The following is a 24,009-nucleotide window of genomic DNA, read 5'->3' as shown; positions in this document are numbered from 1 at the left end:
TCTGACAAAGGATTAATATCCAGAATATACAAGGAACTGAAACAACTTTACAACAAAAATCAAATAACCCAATTAAAAAATGGGTAAAAGAGCTAAACAGGCATTTCTCAAAGGAAGATATATGGATGGCCAACAGACACATGAAAAAATGCTCAACATCACTCAGCATTCAGGAAATGCAAATCAAAACCACACTGAGATTCCATCTCACCCCAGTGAGGATGGCTAACATCCAAAAGATTGTGAATGATAAATGCTGGCGAGGTTGCAGAGGAAAAGGAACTCTTGTACATTGTTGGTGGGACTGCAAAATGGTGCAGCCTCTATGGAAAATGGTATGGAGGTTCCTCAAACAATTGCAGATAGATCTACCATATGACCCAGCTATCCCACTGCTGGGAATATACCCAGAGGAATGGAAATCATCAAGTCGAAGGTATACCTGTTCCCCAATGTTCATTGTAGCACTCTTTACAATAGTTAAGAGTTGGAACCAGCCCAAATATCCATCATCAGATGAGTGGATACAGAAAATGTGGTATATCTACACAATGGAATACTACTCTGCTATAAATAAGAATGAAATACTGCCATTTGCAACAACATGGATAGACCTAGAGAGAATTATATTAAGTGAAACAAGTCAGGCACAGAAAGAGAAATATCAAATGTTCTCACTTATCTGTGGGAGCTATAAATAAATACACAAATAACCTGGGGGGGTGGGAGGGAAGAAGACACAACAATTACAATTCCTTGAAGTCAATATGACAAGCGAACAGATAGGAGGTTGTTGGGAGGGAGGGGGGAGGTTTCGGTAATGGGCCACGATAATCAACCACATTGTATATTGACACAATAAAATTAAATAAAAAAAAAAAAAAGAAAAGAAAATGTGGAAGATTCTGACATTCCTTCCAGAACGGCCGGCCGCACCCACTCACACAGGGTGGGTTAACTACTGGCTTGTTACTCTCCCCAGCACAACAGGAGGGTCTAGAGGCAGTGGTCCTCATCAGGGCAGATGACTGAGGTAAGAATCTGCATGGAGTCCCAGCGCCAGGCCATGGGTCAACTCTTTCCCAATTCACGAGTCAGGTGTGGCCCCGGCCCAGCTCTCAGTGCACCTGCTCAGATGAAGAGCTAGTTCATCCAGGGTTTAAGATTCCCACTGGTTCATCACCATTTAAAGTTTGTGCTGATAATGCCATGTTATGCAGCCTTACATGATGAAATGTCACACTACAATGCAAAGTGAATAAAAGCAGAATATAATATGGTACATTATCATATGCTCTCAACAGTATTAAAGTAATGGAGAGAAAATGGGCAAATGTCTAGGGGCTCTTGAATCAAAACCGAAAATTGTTTTGCAACATGTTTTAAAGAAGATAAAGGTTGTACTTACATCACTTTCATTAAGTTTTTCCTTGAATATTGGAATCAGTCACCAATCTTGTTTTATTGCTGACTCCACAGTAATCCCAGTGCAATACCGTATGAATATACAGGTGCTTAATATTTTACAAACCCACGTGGTTTCTCTTCATTTAATTCTGTGTATTCCTTTGATATTTCGCTGCACTCGATTATCCACAGAGCAGAGCAGGCATCAACAAGTCGGGAGACAAAAGCCCACACCCCTTGGCGGTGCTGGGCCTTACACGCTGTGGTGATCCTTGCCTTCTTCCTCAACTTTCCTTCCAAGGCTCCGTGTATACCAGCCCGGCTGTCCTGTTCTTCCCTTCACTCCCCATAGACTTTCCCTCCTTTGCTCCTTTTCACAGTGTCCTGGGACCTGACCAAGAGCCGCAGACTTCCTTTTTCTCCGTGAGAAGCTGTCTCAAACCCCAGAAGCTCCCCAAAATGAGAAAGATCCCTCTACCCTTCCCAAAGAATTAACACAGCCATATCCTCTCGCTACCTCTTTTGGGGACCTCTACCTCTTTCCAGTTTGTATAAAAGCTGATTATCAGTATGTCTTTATAGTTTTTAACACTGAGAGCTCTACAGATTTGTGTGATGCGGCCTGTATCTTCCACAGCTCCCACCACGATGCCCCCCAATGCTGCTTAACTCAAGCGTGGCCCACACCCGTGGCAGAGCCTGGAGTCCCTCCCCACGCTGCACCAATGCAGTCCCCACAGGCAAACGTCCGTAATGTCTGTGCTAAGGACCGAATGCTCGCTATTCTGAGGAAAATTATATTTTCTTGAAAAATGATTTTCAAAGAGGATAAAGAATCCTAATTATTGCAACAAGAGGTTATCAATTAACTATAATTACGTATGCTTATTTAATGTGACAAATGCTAGCCACATGGATAGCTCTTTTAAGGAAAAATCTAGAGGAGTAACCCTCCGACAAGCCAAATCAACCCCTGCCAAAAAAATTTATGTATTTCATCCCATCAAAACTGTGCCCCCACTTTGCTACTTAGCTGAACTTGGATGGTTTATTTTGGCACTGTTATTGATTGGAAATTTCAAGAATCTGGAGGTTATACTACAAAATAAAATTTAAAAAAACTACTAAAACTATGAACCAAATTATGGATAAAGGAGATATTACATTACAATCTACTTTTCTTTATTGTGGTAAAATATACATACACAAAATTTAGGATTTTAACCATTTTTAAGTGTATAATTCAGTGGCATTACGTGCAATCACAGTGCTGTAAACCGTCACCATGACCCACCTTGAGAAACTTTTTACCTCCCCAAACTGAAACTCTGTCCACAGGAAACAACTGCTCCCACTCCCCTCCCCAGCCATGGCACCCACCACCCTACTTCCTGTCTCTATGGGTTTCATGACTCTAGGTACTTTACATAAGTGGAATCAAACAATATTTGTCTTTTTGTGTCTTATTTCACTTAGCATAATGTCTTCCAGCTGCATCCATGTAGCTTGTGTTAGAATTTCCTTCCATTTAAAGACTAAATAGCATTCCACTGCATGCACAGACCACATTTTGTTTATCCGTTCATCTGTCAATGGACATCTGGGTTGCTTCCACCTTTCAGCTTTTGTGAATAATGCTGCTATGAACAAGGGCATATAAATACCTGTTTAAGAACCTGCTTTAAATTTTTTGTGTATATATCCAGAAGTGGAATCGCAGGATCAAATGTTACTTCTACGTCTAATTTTTTGAGGAGCCACCTCACTGGTCCACAGAGGCCGCACCGTTTTATATTTCTACCAGCAACGCAAGAGGTTTCCAATTCCTCACCTCCTCACCAACATTGGCTTTTCTGTTTTGGTCACAGCATCCTTCTTGGTGTGAAGTGCTACTTCACTGTGGTTTTGATTTATGTTTCCCTAATGACTAGTGATGTTGAGCATCTTTTCATGTACTCATTGGCTGTTTGTAAATCCTCATTGGAGAAATGTCTATTCACGTCCTTTGCCCATTTTTTTGATCAGGTTTTTCTGTTGCTGCTATTACTGTTGAGCTGTAGGAGTTTTTCGCATAGTCTGGATATTAATCTGTACCAAATAGGATTTGCAAACCTCTTTCCATTCTGTAGGTTACCCTTTCACCCTCTTGATAATGCCCTTTGACGAGCAGAAGTATTCAGTTGACAAAGTCCCATTATTTATTTTTTCTTTTGTTGTCTGTGCTATTGGTGTGATATCCAAGATATCATTGCCAATCCAACATCGTGAAACTTTTCCTCTAAGAGTTGCATAGTTTTAGCTCTTACATTTAGGTGTTTGGTCCATATTGAGTTAATTTTTTGTATACAGTTTAGGTAATGTCAACTTTGTTCTCTTGCATGTGGATATCCAATTTTCCCAGCACTATCTGCTGAAAATGTCCTTTACACGTTGAATATTTCCACAGCCTGTTGAAAATCATTTAACCACATACACGTGGGTTTATTACTGGGCTCTCTATTCTGTTCCATTGGTCTATAAGTCTGTCTTTATGCCAGTACCACACTGTTGCATTATTATAGCTTTCTAGTAAATTTTATAGTCAGAAAGTGTGACACCTTGACACCTACAATTTTCTTTTAAAAGGTACAGGCCATACTTATTCAGTAAAAAATTGGAAAGAATCGCAGTCTACCACAATGTTCTGAAGCAGCAGCAATGTTTTAAAAATTCCCCGTAGCAGGTCCAGGTCTTTGCAATAGTTCTTAAAAATCAAAGCTTGTATTCATGCAGGTTTTTGGTGCTCTAAAATGATGTTTTTATATAATTGATCTGGAGTCCTCTGGATAGGATAACCCAGTCTCAGGGCATCTAAGATACACAGCAGCACGGATAAAAAGGGCATAATGTTTGAAGGCAAGAAAACTGGGTTCTATACCAAGCTTCACTTCTAAATTAGGGTGAAGAGCTTGGAAAACATTATTAACTGCTCAGGGCATAACATAAGCAAGGCAATACTAACAACTGCCCTCTGTAACTTGGCAGGTTGCAGTAAGAATAAAATTAAATTTGCTTTCCTATGAAAGGTAGTAGCCTACATCAAGAAATTTAACACTGGGAAAGGAATGGTAGTAACTGTTTGCTGCCAAGATGGTCTCATCAACTAACATAAAAAACTTTAAAAATATTATTGTACTGTCTGCCCAGGTAGATGACAAAAGAGAGTTTCAAACTAGGAGATAGTAAATGACAGTGGTTAAGAACAGGGCAGTGCAGGTGGACAGAAGTGGAAGAGGTGGAAGATTCAAGTGCTGGCTAAGCCACTTTCCTAGTCACGGACCTTCATCTTATAGATGCCCACACTCTCTAAGCAACTTCTGAGCCATAGACCTTCATGTGACAGATGCCTACCCTCTCTACGCCACTTCCTAGATATGGACATTTTTCTCATAGATGCCTATCCTCTCTACACCAATTCCTAGTCATGGACCTGCATCTGATATGATCTCTACCCTCTCTAAGCCTAAGCATCTTCATGCACAAAACCAGAGAAAGACTACATCGTGGATCATTTAGTTTTTGTGCAGACTAAATGTCACCTTTCATAGTAGAAGGAGGAGGAGGAGGAGAGGCTGATCTCTGGAATTTAAAATGATAGGTATCTCTTCCACCTAAGATTATGTATTTTGCAGACCCAATAATTTAAACTGCACTTACCCTGTCTCCAGGCCGCACCATGGGTTCTTGCTTTGTACCTAATTTATGCAGAATGTTGTAGGCAACCTTCATGCTTCTTGTCCACAGTTTGCCTGTCAATACAAATTATAAAGACACAGTAATCATACACATGCATTTTTGGTTACATCTGCATGTGCACATTAAACCATACAGAGGTTATTACTTCTCCAAGTGAAAGTCCAGTAACGAGGCACTTCAAAAAGTTCATGGGAAGATTCGTATCATCTCTCAATTCTATTTTTCCACAAACTTTCTAAGTACCTCACATGGATCCCTCTGCTTCCAGTACCTGTGGTCCAAGCAACTCTAACTGGGGGCAATGAAGAGAAAGGAGGGGCTGAAAGAAACCAGAAACAAAGTGGAAGCAGAGAGGCAGGAGGGGTTTTCAGAAACAAAGCTTTGGGAGAAAGAAAGAAGAAATGAAGAAAAGAGAAAATGAAGAAAGAGGAAAAGCCACGCTTCAGCGCGTCTTCCGATTTGCATGTGATGAGGAGGAGGACAGTGCCACACGCGTCGTCCCGAGGCTGTTCGTAGTTCAGCCCAAATTACACTGCCCTGGGGAGAGGGGTCCTGAGAAGTTCTCTCAGGAGACAGGTTTACCCAAAGCCTTTTTCATTCTGAGGCTTCAACTTATTCTGAGTCCCTGGAATCAAGATGTGAAATAAAAGTCAACTGCGTGACTCATAAAATCAGGAGCCTGAACACTTGAACGAGGTCCCAACACGACACCCAATTCCTCCTGGTGTGTGAAGCACCTACACAAAGCCACAGGAGATTGCAATTGTCACAGAGACTGCAGGGAAGACCTCTGGGATGAAGGGTGGTGGCCGCCATGGCAGCACACCAGCACCAGCACCACCGTGGTGGCTGCGCTGAGGCTGTGCTTGTGTCTTCCGAGGGGTGATGGATGTGGAGCACAGAGATGGCCCTCACAAGGTCATCCACACACCCGATCCCTTCCTCCCCAGCCCTATGGTTCTCAACCTCTAATTTTCCTCACCCCAGGGCTTTAGGGTTTTTGGAGAGGAATCCTTGGATTTGGATAAAGATAATAGTAAATATTCTGAATCATTTAAAATTTTTAAACTCTAGAAAAAAATGACCATAAAGCAGGATTAAAAACAGAATTAAAAAAGAAAACACTTTAGCCAAAGTGCCTGGCTCTGGAGAACTTGCATATTTCAAATCCCTGCTCACCCCACGGCAGACATTTCTCAGCATTATTTGGGTGATGGTGAAGTCTGAGATGAAATAGAAATGACTTCAAAATCTAAAATGAGTTCTTGAATACATAAAGGCTTTCAGAGACCTCAGTGGCTGAGAGCTTTTCAGAAGTAGCCAAAGTGTTAGAAGTTACGTTAAAGCAGTAACAGTTTAGTAAAGTCAAGAGCAGTTTTAACTATGTTCTGTTTTAATGCTATCGATGTTTTAATATTTTTCCTATTTTAGATATAAAAACTAAATCAAAGATTTTTGTTTGTTTGTTTACAATACATTTTGAATTTTAAAAATCCTGAATTTGTTTTATTTCATACTGGAACTACAACTACCCCTCACAGGATTTATCAACTTGCCTCCCCGAGGACTCAGAAAGCAAAGACGCCACCTCCGATCGCTCTAATTCCCAGACAACCCCTGGTTCACAGTATGTGCTCAACCAGTGCTTCTCGGTTTGATCAACATTATAGACAAGCTATAGTAAAGCACAAAGTTACGGTGGCATTTCAGCATAGTTCTCGAACACCTAGTTACCAGATATAAAATTTTATTCACATCCCCTCCTCCCATCTTCTCTAACTCCTCACCTCAGCACTGTGGTCCTCAAGACTGGCTGCTTTACCATTGTTTGATATTTTGTCTGGGGACCTTTTTTTTTGGCCTATAAATAGTCATCAGCTCATTAGAAATAACTCAGGGAGTAATTTTTTTCTAAAGAAAACAAATATTTTGTGCCTTCATATCTCTTCAATGCGAATGATATTGGGATCTATTACAATTGAATAAACAATACATTCAATTTGTTGTAAGTGAAAAAAATCTATGTGTTATAAATGAACAAATCAATGACAATCAATTAGCACCATTACAGTTTGTTAAAGTTTCAACTTCATTCTCAGCTGAGAATCTTAAAATCGATATAATAAATTCGTACAAAAGCTAGTTGACAATTTTGAGTTTGAATAAAGCAAAGTGAACAGAAACTTCTGGCAACATTCTTGACACATACTAGATATTTCAGCACTGTGTATTTCCAAAGAAAAAAGGAAGGAGAGTAAGTCAAGCTGCTGATGTGACAGAGAAGGCGTGGCAGTTCTGCACTGACTCACAGAGGGGACGTGCAGTGTCGTGAGCACTACTTTACTTCACGTTAATTTTAACTGTGCTTGGATTTGAATGTGGAACAGGCAGCTGTACAGAGTGCAGCCACTGGGGAGGGAGGCCAAGGGCACAGAAGGGCTGTGCCCGGGGCTCGTGGAGCATGGCGGCCACAACACCTGGACACTGGGTGGACATTTACGAGATTCACCACTGACAATACAAAAACCAAAGGCTGCAAGAGGTGGTCCAATGCTTCTTTAGCTCAAGCATCTAAATTCCTTGAAACACTGGAGTAAAGGCAAAGTTAAATAAAAAAAGAAAGAAAAGGAAGAGGAAGATGAACATGAGCATTTACATGGTGGAAAAGGCACATTACGACACAGCAAAATGGATTTTCAGAATCTCACTAAAACCAGAAGGGAGACAGGAAGGGGATATTGGAAAGTTCCAGGCAGGTGAAACATGCTAAAGGGATGTTAAATACACAGCATGCATCATTTTATTAACTGAGGATCATGAAATTGCACCATGCTTTTCAGCGTGCATTCTGTTTCTGCTGGAGAGTGGAAGACGTGGTCATGAGGTTGTCTGTGAGTTCATTCATGACTTCCTTGTGCAGTCTACATTTCTACTAAAAATCCTAAGTATTTCAGTTGGGAATTCTGCTATCTTAGGGATTGGTGGGAAGCTAAATTTGGGGGCTGAAGGGAAACTACAGGACTTTAAATAGTACAGCCCTTCAATTACAGAAAATTACTCAGTATTACTACAATCCTTGTTCAATGAGCTTTTCTAAGTCTTCTCAGCAATATCCAGTCATTGATGTTCAGCGATTTTGGTATTTCTACGTGGACAGCATTTTCTACAGTATTTATGGTATCGGCCAACACTTTTGCTTTATGTCCTGATAGGCAGTGATCTTACATTTGGAAATGCATTGCTTTCTCACATTACTTTAACAAGAAAAAACTAAGATCGACTCACAGCATATGACAGATGTAGACAATTAAAATATAACAGAACACAGACAATTTAAAAACAGGAGCTGAACTGCCTTGGTTGTACTCATGATGCTTGGATGACCCAAATTTTCATATGTAATATTTGGTCTATGTCCGTCAGTTGAGAGGGCTGCACTTCTCATCTAGAGTATGAGACCCAGAAAACTGTGTTTTACTCATCTTTGATCTACCAAGCAGTCACTCCAGGAGTAAGCAAGGATTACCGTAAGTGAGGATGTACAGTGGCTTCCCGTTCGTGTCCATGGTGGTCAGGCAGGGGGCCTTTGGGGAGATGGTTCCCCATCGCTGCAGCGCGGCCTCAAGGGACGGCGGCCAGTTCGTGACCACACCCAGCTGCTCCCCACGCGTGGCCAGCATCTGTGCCCCCTCTGGCTTTGGTTGGTTTGGATCTGGTTGCTGAACTAAACACATTTGAAGACAAAAAGTTTTCAAGAATACACCCCTGTTAGCATGGTTACTTTTTACTCTTTTTGAAGAGCTAGGAGACATACTTAAGGTATAAATTTACTAGCTGCGGAAAACATGCTTTTCTAGAATCAGGGTCTATATACTGGCCTCGTGGATGTGACAGAACATTTAATTTGTATAATTTCCAAAGCAATATGGGATGGAGAACTTAGGTAGACATGAGCTCATTTGTAAACTGACAACAGTTAAAACTATATATTGTACCATGCCTACAGTTTAGGATTGCAACAGCTATGTTTAAAATTTCAGTTATTAACATACACTTGTAATTCTGGGCTCCAAAGAGCTCAAATCTTGCTAAATTATATTTTGCCCTTAAATACTCAGATTTAAATTTAAATTTACTATAACTATGGTAAAGAACAAGAGCATGGAGCAAGTACTTTCTTAAGTAAAACTAAAATAAACACATTGTAATAAAACATGATCTCCCCAATTCTTCACTTTTCGTAGGTGAGAAACATAAATGATTTCTCCCACTTCTGAACAAGGTTTCTCTCTCACAGTTTATGATTGACAATCTCCATCTCCTGGCCAGAAAACCAGCTACGTCTTACTTCTGGTTTAATGAACAGGAATATATGGAGTCTGGGTTTGATAAAACCAGCAGGTCTTCTGTTTTGTTTCAACTTTAAGTTGTTTGTGTTCAAAGACTCAGGAGCATTCAGGGGCTAAGACACCAGCTCCTGTGTTTGTGAACAGTGGCAGGAAACGGAGGAGAGGGGGCTCCTGCTCATGAGCTCATCAGAGAGAACTGCTGTGCAGTGAGCATGTCTATAATCTTACAGAGCCCTTAAAAGAGGCTTGGCTCATAGAATAAAATCACGGTCTGCTGAAGGTGTCAAACGATCAGTTTTGGAGCTCTGCACCTTCAACGTGGCCATTTGGGGACAGACCCTCACTCTCTTATCCAGATTCCCATCATCTAGTAAATGCCAAGATTTCTGCTCTTAGAAAAATAAAATAGCCTTGTAGAGAAAATATCATTATTGTTTATGGGACCGTAGGAACACCTGAAAGAAACAGGGGTGGGAAAGCGTTCTTTTACCTTCCAACAATTCTTCAAAGTCATCAACAAAGAATTCTCGTAACGGTGGCCGTTTGGGTCGTTTGAGGGTATTGACAAGCTGCTGAATTTTTGCTGATACCCGGCTACTTACTGGTACTCCTGAAAAACAGGAACCGGGAGTGGATGAGTGACTGTCAGTTTGAACAGGCAACCACAGTAAAGCAGCCCAAAACTGGAGTTCTCTGTCCCATCTACAGTGTTGCCATAACAGAGCAATGTCTGGAGACCACGCATGCCCTCAAGGTATGGGACAATCGCTGTGCTCAGGAAGAGGGATCTAACCGGTAGACAGATGAGAGGGTAAATGCAGCAGTGATGGTTCTCCTTCCCAGCTTTGTGGGACGTTCTATTCTGATGGGAGGAGTCTGAGGACCACACATGGGGCTTGGTCCCACCTCTAACTCTTAGAATCTGTGTCTGTGACGGGTAGCCTGCTCATCCCTTCTCCACAGGGTCAGACAGTTGGCCGAGAAGCAGCCAGTCTCTCCCTGAGTTGGTCTCTCCTAAGACCATCAGCGAGGCCGAGGAAGTGCCTGAGGGTGGGTTGCAGCAGGAGATGCTGCTGCAGACCCACTGATGGAGCTGGGGGCGCAGGCTCACCATGATGTCAAGGCCCTGTCATCTCCTGACTATGGCAGAGTGCCTTGTACGTCTCTCTCTGACCCACTGAATTTGGTGCACGTTTAGGCTGTACATTCTAGGAGTATGGCAGTTAAGTCTCTAAACTCAAATTTTTATGTAATAGAATCTAGCCTATGCAAGGGCACTTCAGAAAGTTCATGGAAAAATAGAATGGAAAGATAATATGAGTCACTCCATTAACTTTTGGAAGTACTCTCATATTTACCCATATGTACTGAGAAAAATAAACTTCATTTTAAATATTTACTTCTTGTAACAATGAATGTGACATCATTTTGAAAACTGACTAAATGAGCTGATAATTGAAAAAGTCATGAAGTTTTTAAATTTCAAGATAAATAATACAGGGCTGGCCTGCTGGTGCACTGCTACAGTGCACCGCTTGGGAGCGTGGCGGCGCTCCCGCCGAGGGTTCGGATCCCACATACAGACCGGTTCCCGCTCACTGGCTGAGCGAGGTGTGGGCGCAACGCCGAGGGCTGCGATCCCGTTGCCGGTCCCGGTCCAGTACGGGCGCGACACTGAGGGTTGCGATCCGTTGCCGGACACGAGAAAAGACAAAAAAAAAAAAAAGATAAATAATACAAACAAATGAACAAGTGAGAGGACCAAGATGGTGATACCCTTAACCAGATGAAACTCCCAGGCCAGCTGCATTCTTGCTGATGGTGCTGAGAAGCCCACCCAATAACCACCAGTTTGGAAACTACAGCAGGATCTGCAGAGCCATGGCCAGTGGGGACGTTTCCCTAACAACTGAGGCAGAGCCCTTGTTCTCTGCTGCCCCGGGTCATAAAAGTCAGCCTCAACTCAGGGAAGGAATGTGACACACAGAATGTAAGGAAATTTTCTATCAAACAGAAAAACTTAACAGGTAGTCTCAAATGCTTACATGAGCACTTTCAGAACTGACAATTTATTTGATATTTTCGAACATACAGAAAAATACACAATCCATAATTTTCAACATCTAAACATAATATTTTCCCATGATATCGTCTCACTGAATTTGTTCAGATGAATCAGAGATCGTCTCACAAGGCCAGTGGTTCTCAAGCTAAGTTCAGAATATATGAGAACCATCGCAGGGCCACCCCAGAGCTTCTGATCCATTAGGTCTGGGGTGCGGCCCAGAACCTGTATTCCAGCAAGTGCCCCCGTGACTCTGATGCTGGAGAACTATGCACAGCAGAAAGCAGCCAGGCCACCTGCTACGGGAGGTTCATGAAGAATCTGATAAGTCTGATTAGTGAATAGACTGCGTACCTAGAATCATCATCCCGTTGGGGGTACAGGAAGGCAAGCCAGCAGAAACAGTTCACAAAGAAGGAAAACGTCTGCTTGAGACTCACCATCTCCGGTCTCCATGAGCTCGGCGTTGCCATACTTTGGTGCCGTCCGGGATGTGGTTGAGCCCTGCGGCCTCTCCACCTGTATCGAGTGTTCTGAGGTGTAAGTGGTGACATCAGGAGGTGCAGAATGGTTTTCTGTAAAGAAGCACATGGTGAGGTTTTCCGACGGTCACGACAGTCATTCTGAGTCATTCTGAGTGAGCAAAAGGACCTCAAGCATGCTGCCTCCTGGGAGAAGACCCAATAATTACTCTGAACCAAAGGGGGCCACAACAACCTCAGCACAAAGACGATCTTTAATTTATATTGTCCCAAATGGGACAAAGCTAGATAAAGCTCTGGACATAATCTCACAACAGGAGCCGCATCAATGGATTGCTGTAGCATTCGAACTAAAGTCCTGTCCCGAAACAGCCAGCGGACAAGCTGCCATGAGCCAGGCGTTTGTTCACAGAGGACAGTGGTTTTTCTCATCTGTCAGAACAGGGGCAGTGAAGGGCGCAGGCTGCGGAGCCAGAGCCTGGACGGTGGGAAGTGCCTCAGCCTTCACCCATCAAACGGGAACAATACTGCTATCACCTCGGTGGGTAGCTGTGTGGATTAAATGAGTTGACACACGTAAAGTTCTTAGGGTATTTTTCTTGATGACGGGAGAGACATCAAGAAATATTAGCTATTATTTTATTTGTTTTCGCATGGATAATTCTGAATAGTCATTCAAAAGACATGTTCACAGCCTGATGTGTACTAAGTGCTGTGTTACAGCCAGTGAATGTGTGGTAGTTTTCCTCTGCAGCATTCACTGGTAGTAAAGTTAAGTGTTTAGATGATTAAATGAGGCTGGGCACCATTTTTATATTTACTAAAAACAGTGCTAGGAGAGCATGACAAATAGAGACTATTAATGGCGTTTCACTCATACTAGGTTCTAGTGATGGGCATTACATTTCTAACTTTGATTCACTACCTTTATTAGAAGGAAACCATTCAAGATCACTCCCTCTGTCATTCAATGTGACAGAGATGTCACATGTGCTGGTATCAGTGTCGCTCACGTGGAGGCCTTTCTTCTCTGGACACGCCTACTTCAGCACAGCATGCGGGGCCCACTTAGAGAAGTTGCCAACAAAGAGCACAGAAATTTGCTGCAGAACAACAGAGCAATAAGCAGGCTGTGAAAAGACACTTATGTCGGAGCCGAAACAGGAAGGCAGTGGCCGCTTTGTCCCACTCAGTCGGAGCGCCCACGCCAGGCTTCTTCTCGCTGCTCTGCGCATATCCACAAACAACCGCAAAATTGCCGAGTACTGATTTGGGGATTACAAATAAACTGTAGCAAGTAGGCATATTCATAAACATGGAACCTGTGAATAATGAGGACCAACGATCCACAAACAACCGCAAAATTGCCGAGTACTGATTTGGGGATTAGAAATAAACTGTAGCAAGTAGGCATATTCATAAACATGGAACCTGTGAATAATGAGGACCAACCATCCACAAAAGTGAGTTTGCATGTGTTTGCCAGCTCTACGAGAGGAAGACGACAGCCAGGGAAGGGTCAGTCGTACTCCTGGGTCAGCTTCAGACAGAGCCTCCTGGGGTGACCGCTCATCCTGATCTGCCTGGACATCCTGGGAGCCCCTGGTCCCAGGCTCACATGCCCAGCAGGCAGCGTGTGCAGGGTGGAGCCTGGGCCTTCATGCCTTTGCCCAACCTGGTCCCAGGTCCACTACTCACAGCTGAACAATGGGACCAGCTACACAACTGAGTTTCATACCTCAGTTTCCTTTTCAATAAAACAGATAAGGGGTTATATTGGGAAGTATGCAAAGACACATACACTTTGTTATTATCGGGCACACAAACACCTGCTGGATGTAGAGACTATTAGTGCTGGGGTGCTGTGAGATGAGTCTGGCATGAATGAGCACTTGCTTGTGCAGACTCTGGGCCCTGGCATGTGTGTGAAGCATGACAGGAACCATCGACCCTAAATAGATGTTCAGCCTCAGAGGCGTGTGCTTTCCAGGACACTGCTCTGCGCCCTGGCACCGCCACGACTGAACCTCTTCCTCTAGACGAGCATAACCAGCCCGGCCAAGGTGTCTGAGGGGCCGGACAGCATGCAGCCAGAGTGCAGGCATCTCCTCTCTCCTTCTCTAGGCTCATGTTTTTAACCACAGCAGATGGCCCTAATACATAAACAGCGCCAGGTAAAAATTCCCTTGATAGGATGGGTTCAGTTGAGGTTGTGGACTTACTTTAACAGAAACACTATTGTTCAGGAAACACTCCTGCAGCGCAAGGAGAAATTCATTCAAAACTGTGTACATATGCTTCTTCAATGTTTAGTGTGATGCGGACTTTCAGACATGCAAAAGATAACTACACTGAAGCTGTGGTTTTTATAAGGGAAAGACACAAGGTAAAAACAGTATATCCAAGTATACTAACTGATGAGTTAATTTAATGTAATTTTCGCCCTTTTCTCTGATAAGAGCAATACATGCCCATTTAAAAAACAACCCATTTTAAGAGCTATGCAACACAGAAAGTGAGTTTCCCCAGTGTTACCTGCTTGCCTGCCAGTTTAGTGCACAGTTTTGGGTTTTTTCCTGCTGAATATACTATTTACAGATAGTTAACTCTTTGTAGCCAAAAAAAGGGATCGTTCTGCACAAACTGCATGCAAGCTCTGCCTTTTACTTGCTTTGGCTGCCTTCCCACATTGGACCTCCGGCTGTGGGTGGGAACCTGCTTGACCTATGAGAGGCATGGGGTGGGGCTTAGCAGCATGCTTATACTTTGAGTGAAAGCACGATGGATACCAGTGCATGATGAGTGAAGTCTGGAGCCACCCCCCAGCACAGGAGCTGTGGAAACATGGGCACACTGCAGTCCACTCTGCTCAGATTCATCCTAGCCATCCAATCAGTCTTCGAGGTGGGCAGCAGGAAAACTGCAGGCTTCCAATACATCTACTGATTAAAGACAGGAGCAGTGACAGCTGTTGACTTCCAAGTGCCCCCTTCTCAAACTGTTTGCATGTGCCACCACTGTGGGAGCATGTGGGGCTGCCTCCTGCTGGGGCTGTGGGGACACATGGTATGTGCTTCTCTCATCCTGGTGGAGGTCAGGACTCCAGCACTGTGTGGGTTCCTGTTTTTGAGGAGCATTTAAGAGTCCTGCACATGACAGATGCTTGAGAGATGCTTGCTGATGATAGGGAACAGTGGACTCATTTGAAAGAACAGGTTCATGTCTAAAATGCTCATCAGCTCCAGGCATGAGACCAAGGAAGTCCACGTGCATCAGGAACATTTTGAGGATTGAGGGCTCTCATCTGTCACTCCCAGGCACCCACTCCTGGGCCGTCAGCCTGTTGCTCAGGCAACAGGTCCTCTGTCTGTGCAGCCGCTTCCCAGCCACAACCAACCCAAGGGTGCTGGCTGGTCTTCCCCAGGGAACTCGCATCCCTAATCCAAGTCCTCTGCTGGCCTCTGCTGACCCCAGCTCCCCATGGGGACAGTCACAGGACGTCCTGCACAGATGCTGAAGCCATACCGTCTGTGCTTGACAGAAGTTGAGGAGTAGTGCAAAGAGTGAATGAGCACTTGAACAAGTACGCTAACAAACACGACTGGTGGAGATGCAACGCCCCCTCTGGGTCCAGCAGCATTCTTCAGTTCCAGCTATGACTGGGGTCTCAGGGGTCAGTGGTGATCAATCCCACTTTCAAGCCATGTTAATTATCTTTCAGTCCCCAGATAACTTTAAAGGAACAGAAGAAAAGTGGAAAATCTGGTTTTAATATATAGAAAGCAATGTGCCCTGGTCCCGTATCTCAGGGAGGATGAGTGAAGCTCTCACAGGGAGGGCTTCATGTCCCTCGCCTTGCACCGTTAATTCGACCATCGTGTTCACTGAGAAAAGGAAGCAGCACGGCCATTGGACCAGTGGTCTGCCCAGCTGTTCCAGCTTCCTGGTAGATGACAAGCAGCTCCCTCCACGTGGCAACGTGACCGACCGGAACCTCCATGGGAACGTGGGGGTGCCCGAGCAGGAGGCAGAACTGGCCCACAGCACATGCAAACTGCTCAGGGATCCTGAGCAAGGAGGTCCCCTGCAGTACAAGGGAGACTACAGAACCACAGGCTTCTCAGACCCAAGCCCCTCTCCAGAACCACACAAGCAAGGCTCTGTCAGGGGTAAATCCCCCAGACACAGTGGCACCAGACATGATTCAGAGATGGTGACTCATGGTGAAGGGATCTGCACTGATGTGGAGAGTCCTGTGGTGCTGCAGACCCAGGAGGCTGGGTGCTCCCTGCAAGGCCATTTTCCACTGCAGCTAATCAGGAGAAAAGGCTTCCCTCCTTGGCGTCCCTGGAGGGAAGCCTCTGCCCAGCTCTAATGGACTGCAGCTGTACAGTGTCTCAGCCAAGAGTGATAAACAGGGTAAGGATGGACTTATCAAGGCATTTGTAAGACAGGATTAAAAATGACACATTTATATATCCAAGCAAATATCTTATTCTTTAATAATCATTCAGGGTCAGAACAACACATTTAGCTTAACCTTGTCTTCTGCTACAGATTCATTTTTCCATTGTGTGCATGTGTGCTAATACACTAATAGTGACTCTCGGTTTCTTTTCAGATCTGCAGACAAATCTTCTACAGACCAAACCAAGAAATGGTTAGAAAAGGCCTTCGTGGTTCTATATTCAAACATTTCTCTCTGCCAAGGTTCTGAGAGACAGCCCGCCATTCACAGAATTGCATGATTTCTCAGGTCTGGATCTGTTCTCCCTCCACATTTATGCCATGAAAATCCCACAAATATATGATTTTGACTGTCAGACAAATCTTAGGATGTATGTGACAAACACTGGAGCAGAAATCTTTAACTCTGAACAACAGCCTCTTGATTTTTCTATCTACAAATTCACATTCACGATGAAAGACTGCAATTAGCATGAAGCACGTGCAGGCCAAATGTCCCGTGACGTCCTGACAGGGGATGGAGAAATCTTTAGTGTTCATGCAAAATTTAATTGTGCTTTTGTCTGAAGAGGACTCTTTCTGTTCTGCAACAGGGAGGCCCCAGTAGAAATGGTCACTGAGCACAGGGCGGAGCTCCCTGTCCTCCATGTGAGCCATCAGCCCGTGGGCAACACACTCGGCTTCTTCACATCTGAGTTTCTCAGCTGCAAAGCAAGACCGCTATTACTTACTCCTCATCATGGCAGAGGAAACTACGCTGGGAAGAACACAGTGCCCTGACGTCGCAGCCACATGGAAACCATCACGAGGCTGCTTCCAGGTTCCCTTCCTGCCTGCCAGGTTGGGGGTCTCCACTCTGCCGTCCTGCACTGTGCGAGAGCCCTTTCCCCTCCGGAGCTCCGAGAAAGAACCTGTGACGCTTATGAGCACAAAGGTGTAAGTGACTGCATCATGACTTTCTGAGTTAAACGCATTTAAACACTGAAGAAGAGGATATAAATGAACAGATGTTTCTACTGTGCACCTTAAGGTGCAAGCTTGCAGTCAGTGAGGCATTCTTGCAGAATGAAGGGTTAGGGTATCTTTGGACCCGAAAAACATTACTTTAACTCTAAGCATAAAATCTAAATAAGCAAACCAGTTTTGGAAGGTGAAAATCCCAAAATTATTTTCGGGGAAAAGAGACAGGCTCAGACCTGTGCTGTAACAAAACTGACAGTGCCGGGAGGGGCTGCCAGTTCTGAGAGGCGGTTGCCCCAGCCTGGGCAGTGAAGGATGGAGGTGGTCTGGGGATGTGTGTGGTCACTGGGTGCTCAGAGCATGGACAATGACAGGCTGTGGGACCAAGGAGGAGTCAAAGGCTGTTGAGGCTTGGAGCCTGGAGCCTGGTGGCATGGGGCCTTGCTAATGGGAAATGGAAGTCTGATGAGGGACAGCCACCGATGCCCTCAATGGATGAGCTGCTCTTGGGCACAGGTGGGGCTCACGCAGATGGCCTACAGGCTCTGTGACACGTACCACTGGTGAGAGACTCCACGGCAGGATGAGTGGGTGTGGAGTCAGGAGAAGGCGTCTTTTACACCTGTGGTAGTGGGTGGGGCCAGGGGCTGCAGAGAGATTGGCAGGAAGAGGCAGAGGAGACACTCTGAAGGGGAAATGGGGCCCCAAGTGGGAGGCCTGGGCAGAAGTGTGCACTGAGGCCAGATGACTGAGGGGGAGAATGAGATGCCCATGAGCAGCAAGGGCTGTGCTGGAGATGGGAGGAGCTGGGGTTGAGGATCAGGAAAGGATGAACCCCAGAGAGAAACTGAACTAAGGAGTGGAGGGAGCTGGGGAGACATGGACCAGAAGGGAACGAAGCATTGAAGGCATGAGAAAGGTATAAACGGTGACAGTTTCCATGAGTGTGTTTCTGCAGATCGCGGTTTCATTACCAACTGAATGTGATGGTGTGGGACTTGGAGCGGCTCTAGGACTCACTAGAAATCATGGAATCGAGATGGTTGAGGGCACAACCCATCTGTCAGGCCAGGCTCCCCTCAGTGCTGAACTGTCAGACAAGCCACACGAAACATGCTGTTGCAGAATAGGTTCCATCCTGCCTGTTTATCTACCACAAGATCCACTTTTTTCTGCTCTTTTTTTTTTTCCTTTTTGTCTTTTCTTCGTGTCCGGCAACGGATCGCAACCCTCAGTGTCGCGCCCGTACCAGACCGGGACCGGCAATGGGATCGCAACCCTCGGTGCTGCGCCCGCACCTCGCTCAGCCAGTGAGCGGGAACTGGTCTGTACCTGGGATCCGAACCCTCGGAGGGAGCGCCGCCGCACTCCCAAGTGGCGCACTGTAGCAGTGCGCCACCGGGCTGGCCCATGCTTGCTCTTTCCATAGCAGTCTAAAACGCTCTAAAACAGGAGTTGGCAAACTAGGCATTACAGCATGCCTGCCATCTGTTTTTATAAATAAAGTTTTATTGGCACACAGCTGTGCCTGATTGCATATTGTCCATGGTGGCTCTTGTGCTACAACAGCCACATGGCCCACAGAGCCGAAGACAGTGGCTCTGTGGCCTTTTACAGAAAGACTTGCTGACCTGCTCTAAAATTACTAAGCTCAAGCTGCAAGAACGTCCCAGCAGGGAGGACGGGCACAGCAGGGACATCCCAGTCTTAAGCCGGCAGTTTTTGTCAACATCACCATCCTCAACATGTTCATGGTATTTTCAGACTGTTTATGTAAGTGTTTGAAAACTAGCAATGGAGACTATAAAAGAATTCTCTAATAGTTTCGATGATTACACATAGATAAATTAGGGTAATTTATTACAACAGTGGCTATTCAAACCCTCTGAATAAATTCTCTAATAAAGCAGAATCTAGACTTGAAACGTGCTGCTGCCAGGCTCCAGCTAATCGTGTAGCAAGTATGCACTACACATTCATCTCTGGATGCACAGCGTCGCCTCTGACTTCTCATCTTAGCAGGGACAGATGCAAGAAATCTGATGTGAATGTATTTGCTAGTACAAACAGCACAGACCAAAAGCAGACTCAGTTAATGTCAACTGAGTTCTAAAATATACTGGAAATGGGAATTACGTGTATGAACATCTGGCTGATGTAAATGGACCCCACACATGCTGACCGCACCAACATGGGACAATGTCTTCAGACATGTACGTTAACAAAATACTACAGAAAAGATTATCAAAAGTTACATTTAACAATGTATTTGAAGCTAAAAAGTAAGAGAATAGCTTATATAAGTCTCATTCATTTCTCAGATATACAAAGTTTGATTCTGTATGTACAACAATAATGTTATCTATTCTGTTTTGTTCTTATTTCCTACTCTGGAAATGTATTAATATAGTTTCTCTTCAATATCTCTATTTCTATTTAGCTAAATAATTCCTATAATTTTACCTTTAATGATTTTTACAAATACACTTCTTGAAGTTTAAAAGCATTCCATTAAATCTACTGGTTATTATAAGATATGCTCCTCAACTTTTGACACTAATAAAATATCTTAGAAATATTGATTCCTTCTTCTGTAATTGTTTTCAGAATGTTATATACACAAATGATCTTAATAAATACTTTCTGATAATAATCAGGAATGGTTCTAGTTCTCACTGAAGGGAGAAGGGCTGCCATGCCATCAGCGTGTCATTCGACCTGTGAGGCAGGGAGCTGCAGAACGGCAGGACCGGTTCCCTTGAATTACCAATTCTAACCCTTCTCAGTCTTTAGCATCCTCAGGGTGCATGTGACCTGGAGGCTTCCTCATCAACGCTCTTGAGAGTCATGAGAGTGTGTGAGACGGACATTATGTGGAGCAGCAGAGGAAGAAACAATAATGTGGACAGGACTGCACATCACAGGCTCTGCTGGCTCAGCTATGGAGGTAATACCTGACACCCCTGCTTAATCATGGGCATAATTAAATTTGTAGAAAGATCCACAAAGAACTTGAGATTTTGCTTCAACACAGAGTAGAATAGCCCATTTTGTGGCAGACTCCGCGTGGCTAGAAGTCTTTGGCCCCTTAGATTTTCTACTGTCTTGGGCAAAAGAAGTCCCTGTGATCTCCAAGTACGTCCCTCCCCTGGAGGGACCAGCACATGCCACTGAGTGGTTTATTTTGCCCTGAAGTCCTTAAATCACTTGTGTGTACACACACATGCACACGCGCATGCACATGAGTGTGTTGTTAGTAAGCTTTCCATGATCTGAACAAAAGGTTGAACGCTGCCAATTCTCTTCTTACTTCATTTTTCCACAGGAATAAAGTATTTTAATTCTCCTTCTTTCATCGAGTTTCATTATTTTGCCACTGCTTTCTTCCCCCACCCCCCCCAATTTCATACTTACAGAAATTCCCAGATACTCTAGGAACTTATCTTTGTGCCAAATGAGAAATTACTGAAATGTCACACACTCCAGAGTTACGTGTGGGTTACACTGAGCCTTGACGCACATGAGATATGCAACCTTTTATAGCTTGGATGAATTTAACTCTCCAGGCTATAATCCTCCAGTATTCCAAGTGTAAACTCACAAAGAGAGAATCGAATGCAATGATTAGTTTGTTCAGAAACATGTTTCTCCTAGTAAGATTCTGGTGCTTCCGTGGAAGTGAGCAAAGTCAGAGGATATGGGCCCTTGCAAGGGGCAGAAGTGGTGCTGGACAGCTCAGGTTAGGTGCCAGACAGAACTGGCAGGGCTGCAGCTGCTGTTCGCAGTTCCAACACACTGAAGAAGAAATTTTATTATCTGAAAATGTTTAATGGTGATACATTTCTGTTCAATGTTTAACTTACTGTGATTTCAAGTGGAGGTTAACTCACATGAACCAGGGTACATGTTCCTGAAAATGAGCTCATCTGACCTGTGGGGGAGCGTTTAATTCATTCACTGCATTCTCCTGTTTCCTAATGTGGATTTTTTGAGATATGAGGTTTTCCTACAGTGGTTCATCCATGGCTGGGAAGGTCCTTGCCCACATCTCATGTCCTGTCATCCATGACAGCACAGCACGTAGCAGCCCCCAGTGGGGCTGAGAGCCATCCCGCTCATGTTGCTACATAACAGAGAGACCATACTGAACCATACTCAGCATAAATAATTTCCTTTATAAGAAACATTCATAATCAAACTGTTTAAAACTGTTAATGCACAGCTGAAAATGGATCAGAAAAGATCTGGGAGTCCTACCTCCCTCCACACCAGATGAGGACCTGCCAGGTGTATGAGCCGCAGGCACTGGCCGGGTGGAGGTAGGACTCGGGAACCAGCTACCCAGTACACACAGCCTCTGTCCCCGAGCACACATTGACTCTTGTCTTCTAAAAATTCTTTCTCCATCTCCTTTTCCACACTATCTTCCATCGTCTCAGGGCAATGCCTCCTAACTGTCTTCTTTCCCTAATGCAGAGGACCTGCCTTGCTATGGGACAAAACAGTGTGCAGTACCTGGGATACCTATGGCAGAAACAGCATAAAGTGGTCATGGTCACAGCTCCCTCGCTTCCTTAAGTGATTCCCAGAATGATGGCAGCTCTGCTTTAAAATCCCCTGTATGAGGAGGGAGGGGGGGTTTCGGTAATGAGACACAATAATCAACCTCATTGTATATCGACAAAATAAAATTTAAAAATAAAAAAATTTTTAAAAAAATCTAATTTTGTTTTTTAATTATGTAAACCATTTATATGGTTCCAAAATAAAAAAGGCACATTCAAAAAAAAAATAATAAAATAAAATCCCCTGTATTGTTTGCCAGCACTATGAAAATTTAATTTGGAGCACGTTTTAGCATAAGTGGGAAGAAAACTTGTAAGCGGATATGGCTGTGTTTCCCTAATGAACAAGAACATGTTCCTTTATGAACACAGAGCCCCTGAAGTTCCAACTGAGGGGAGACTTGGGGTGCTGGGAAGCGGAGAAGCACCCCAGGAGTCCGAGGGGCTCTGCACATGCCTGTTGGATGCATTCGAGAGCCACACACAGAGCACAATGTGTGAACGAACGGGCGCTTTCAGTGGTCACTCAGAGGACACAGATACCGAGCACTCACCTATATGCGTCTGGGCCATGACATCGGCCAGCCGGTGGGCGGCCCCGCTGCCCCCGCTCTGTGTGGAGGAGGAAGAGGTGGTAGATGTGGTGGAGCCATGGATGGCCTGGCTGATCCAGTGCTCCATGTTGATGCTGCCCTGGCTGGAGGTGGGCGTTCCCTGGGAGTCGCCCTGCACCGAGCCTTCGTCCTCTGAGCCGGAAGAGGTGTCTGTGTGCAGAGAGAGATGTGATTTGCTACCCACTGCAGCAAAGCAACATGCCCGATCTCAGTCCCCTTCAAACACTGCATACACAGACCTACAGCACACAAAACTGTTCAATGACTGCTCGAAACACCCAAAAAAGTTATACCACTTTTCAGATAATGATTCATTTTTTTTCTAGCATAATGATTTTTTTTATCTAAAACGTCTTAAGCAAATATGCTATGGAAATGTTTATTTTGACATTGTAATCTTGGACAAAGGCACACTCAACAATTTCCTCCACACAACAGTTTGGGAAGAAACTAAGTTTTCTCTGCACACCTTCACCAGGTGAAAGGATAAGGCAGCACATGTGCGAGTTTCGCGTGTTCAAAAGGTGTTCACGTTTAGCCCTCGTTAGCCCTGAGGTGCTTTTCTGAGCTATACTGTCAAGTGTTGCTTGACCAGGGGGATGTGTTCTAATAAATGCATCATTACGCAATTCTCTTGTGGTGTGGACATCACAGAGTGCACTTAATGCAAACCTAACTGGTTCAGCCAACTACACACCAGTCTATGTGTACAGTCACTATAATCTTATTGGACTACCGTAATATATGCAGTCAGTTGTTGGCCGAAATTTCATTACACGGTGCATGATATCTATATGCCTCTTCAAATACTGAGATATTGATGAAAGATTGGGATAGAAGGAAGAACACACCTTACAGTGAATGGCCTCCCCTTCCACCCGCCCCCTCCCACTCTTGCATCTCTGCCGTGTCCTCTGGTGTGTACCTACCTCACAGTGCATTTTATGCTCAAACTATATCTATTTGTTTTTATAGTGCTCATTGCTTATAAGTTTTTCTCATTATTTAGTTGATTTATTGTTCTATCTATGAAAATTGGGTATCTTAGGTTGACATAAAATATAAACTTTTTTCATTGAAATTAATGGAAATAGTTTTCATTTAATAATTTTGCACATAGCAGCAAGTGTTTTAAGAATGAATTGTTGGTGCATTTCTTATTCAAACCTAGATGTACGAATGACAGTCAGGATCCTCCCTACAGGTGAGTTGTGTGAGATGCTGGGAGGGAAGGAGACACCTAAGCAGATCTAGAACACTTAGTGAGGATAAGAGCAATGACAATTTGTCTTAAATCATAGGACTTTTTTTTTTTTGTCTTTTTTCGTGTCCGGCAACGGATCGCAACACTCAGTGTCGCGCCCG

At 44.2% G+C, this 24,009-nt stretch overlaps 1 protein-coding gene across 1 annotated transcript in view; it reads right to left on the bottom strand.

The window, feature by feature from the left end:
* Positions 1–24,009, bottom strand: part of LOC103594682 (disco-interacting protein 2 homolog C) — a gene marked incomplete at its 3' end in the record, with an annotated part of 128,460 nt that overhangs the window by 21,463 nt on the left and 82,988 nt on the right. Inside the window, exons 5-9 of the mRNA XM_008577924.1 lie at positions 22,585–22,794; positions 11,997–12,131; positions 9,982–10,101; positions 8,669–8,866; positions 5,104–5,195 (exon numbers count right to left, since the gene is read on the bottom strand). Coding sequence (XP_008576146.1) covers positions 5,104–5,195; positions 8,669–8,866; positions 9,982–10,101; positions 11,997–12,131; positions 22,585–22,794 — 755 coding nt within the window. The remainder of the gene's footprint in view (positions 1–5,103; positions 5,196–8,668; positions 8,867–9,981; positions 10,102–11,996; positions 12,132–22,584; positions 22,795–24,009) is intronic.

This window comes from Galeopterus variegatus, unplaced genomic scaffold, assembly GCF_000696425.1.
Source record: "Galeopterus variegatus unplaced genomic scaffold, G_variegatus-3.0.2 Scaffold1603, whole genome shotgun sequence".
NCBI classification, from domain to species: Eukaryota; Metazoa; Chordata; class Mammalia; order Dermoptera; family Cynocephalidae; genus Galeopterus; species Galeopterus variegatus.
This window is presented reverse-complemented; position numbering and strand designations above follow the sequence as displayed.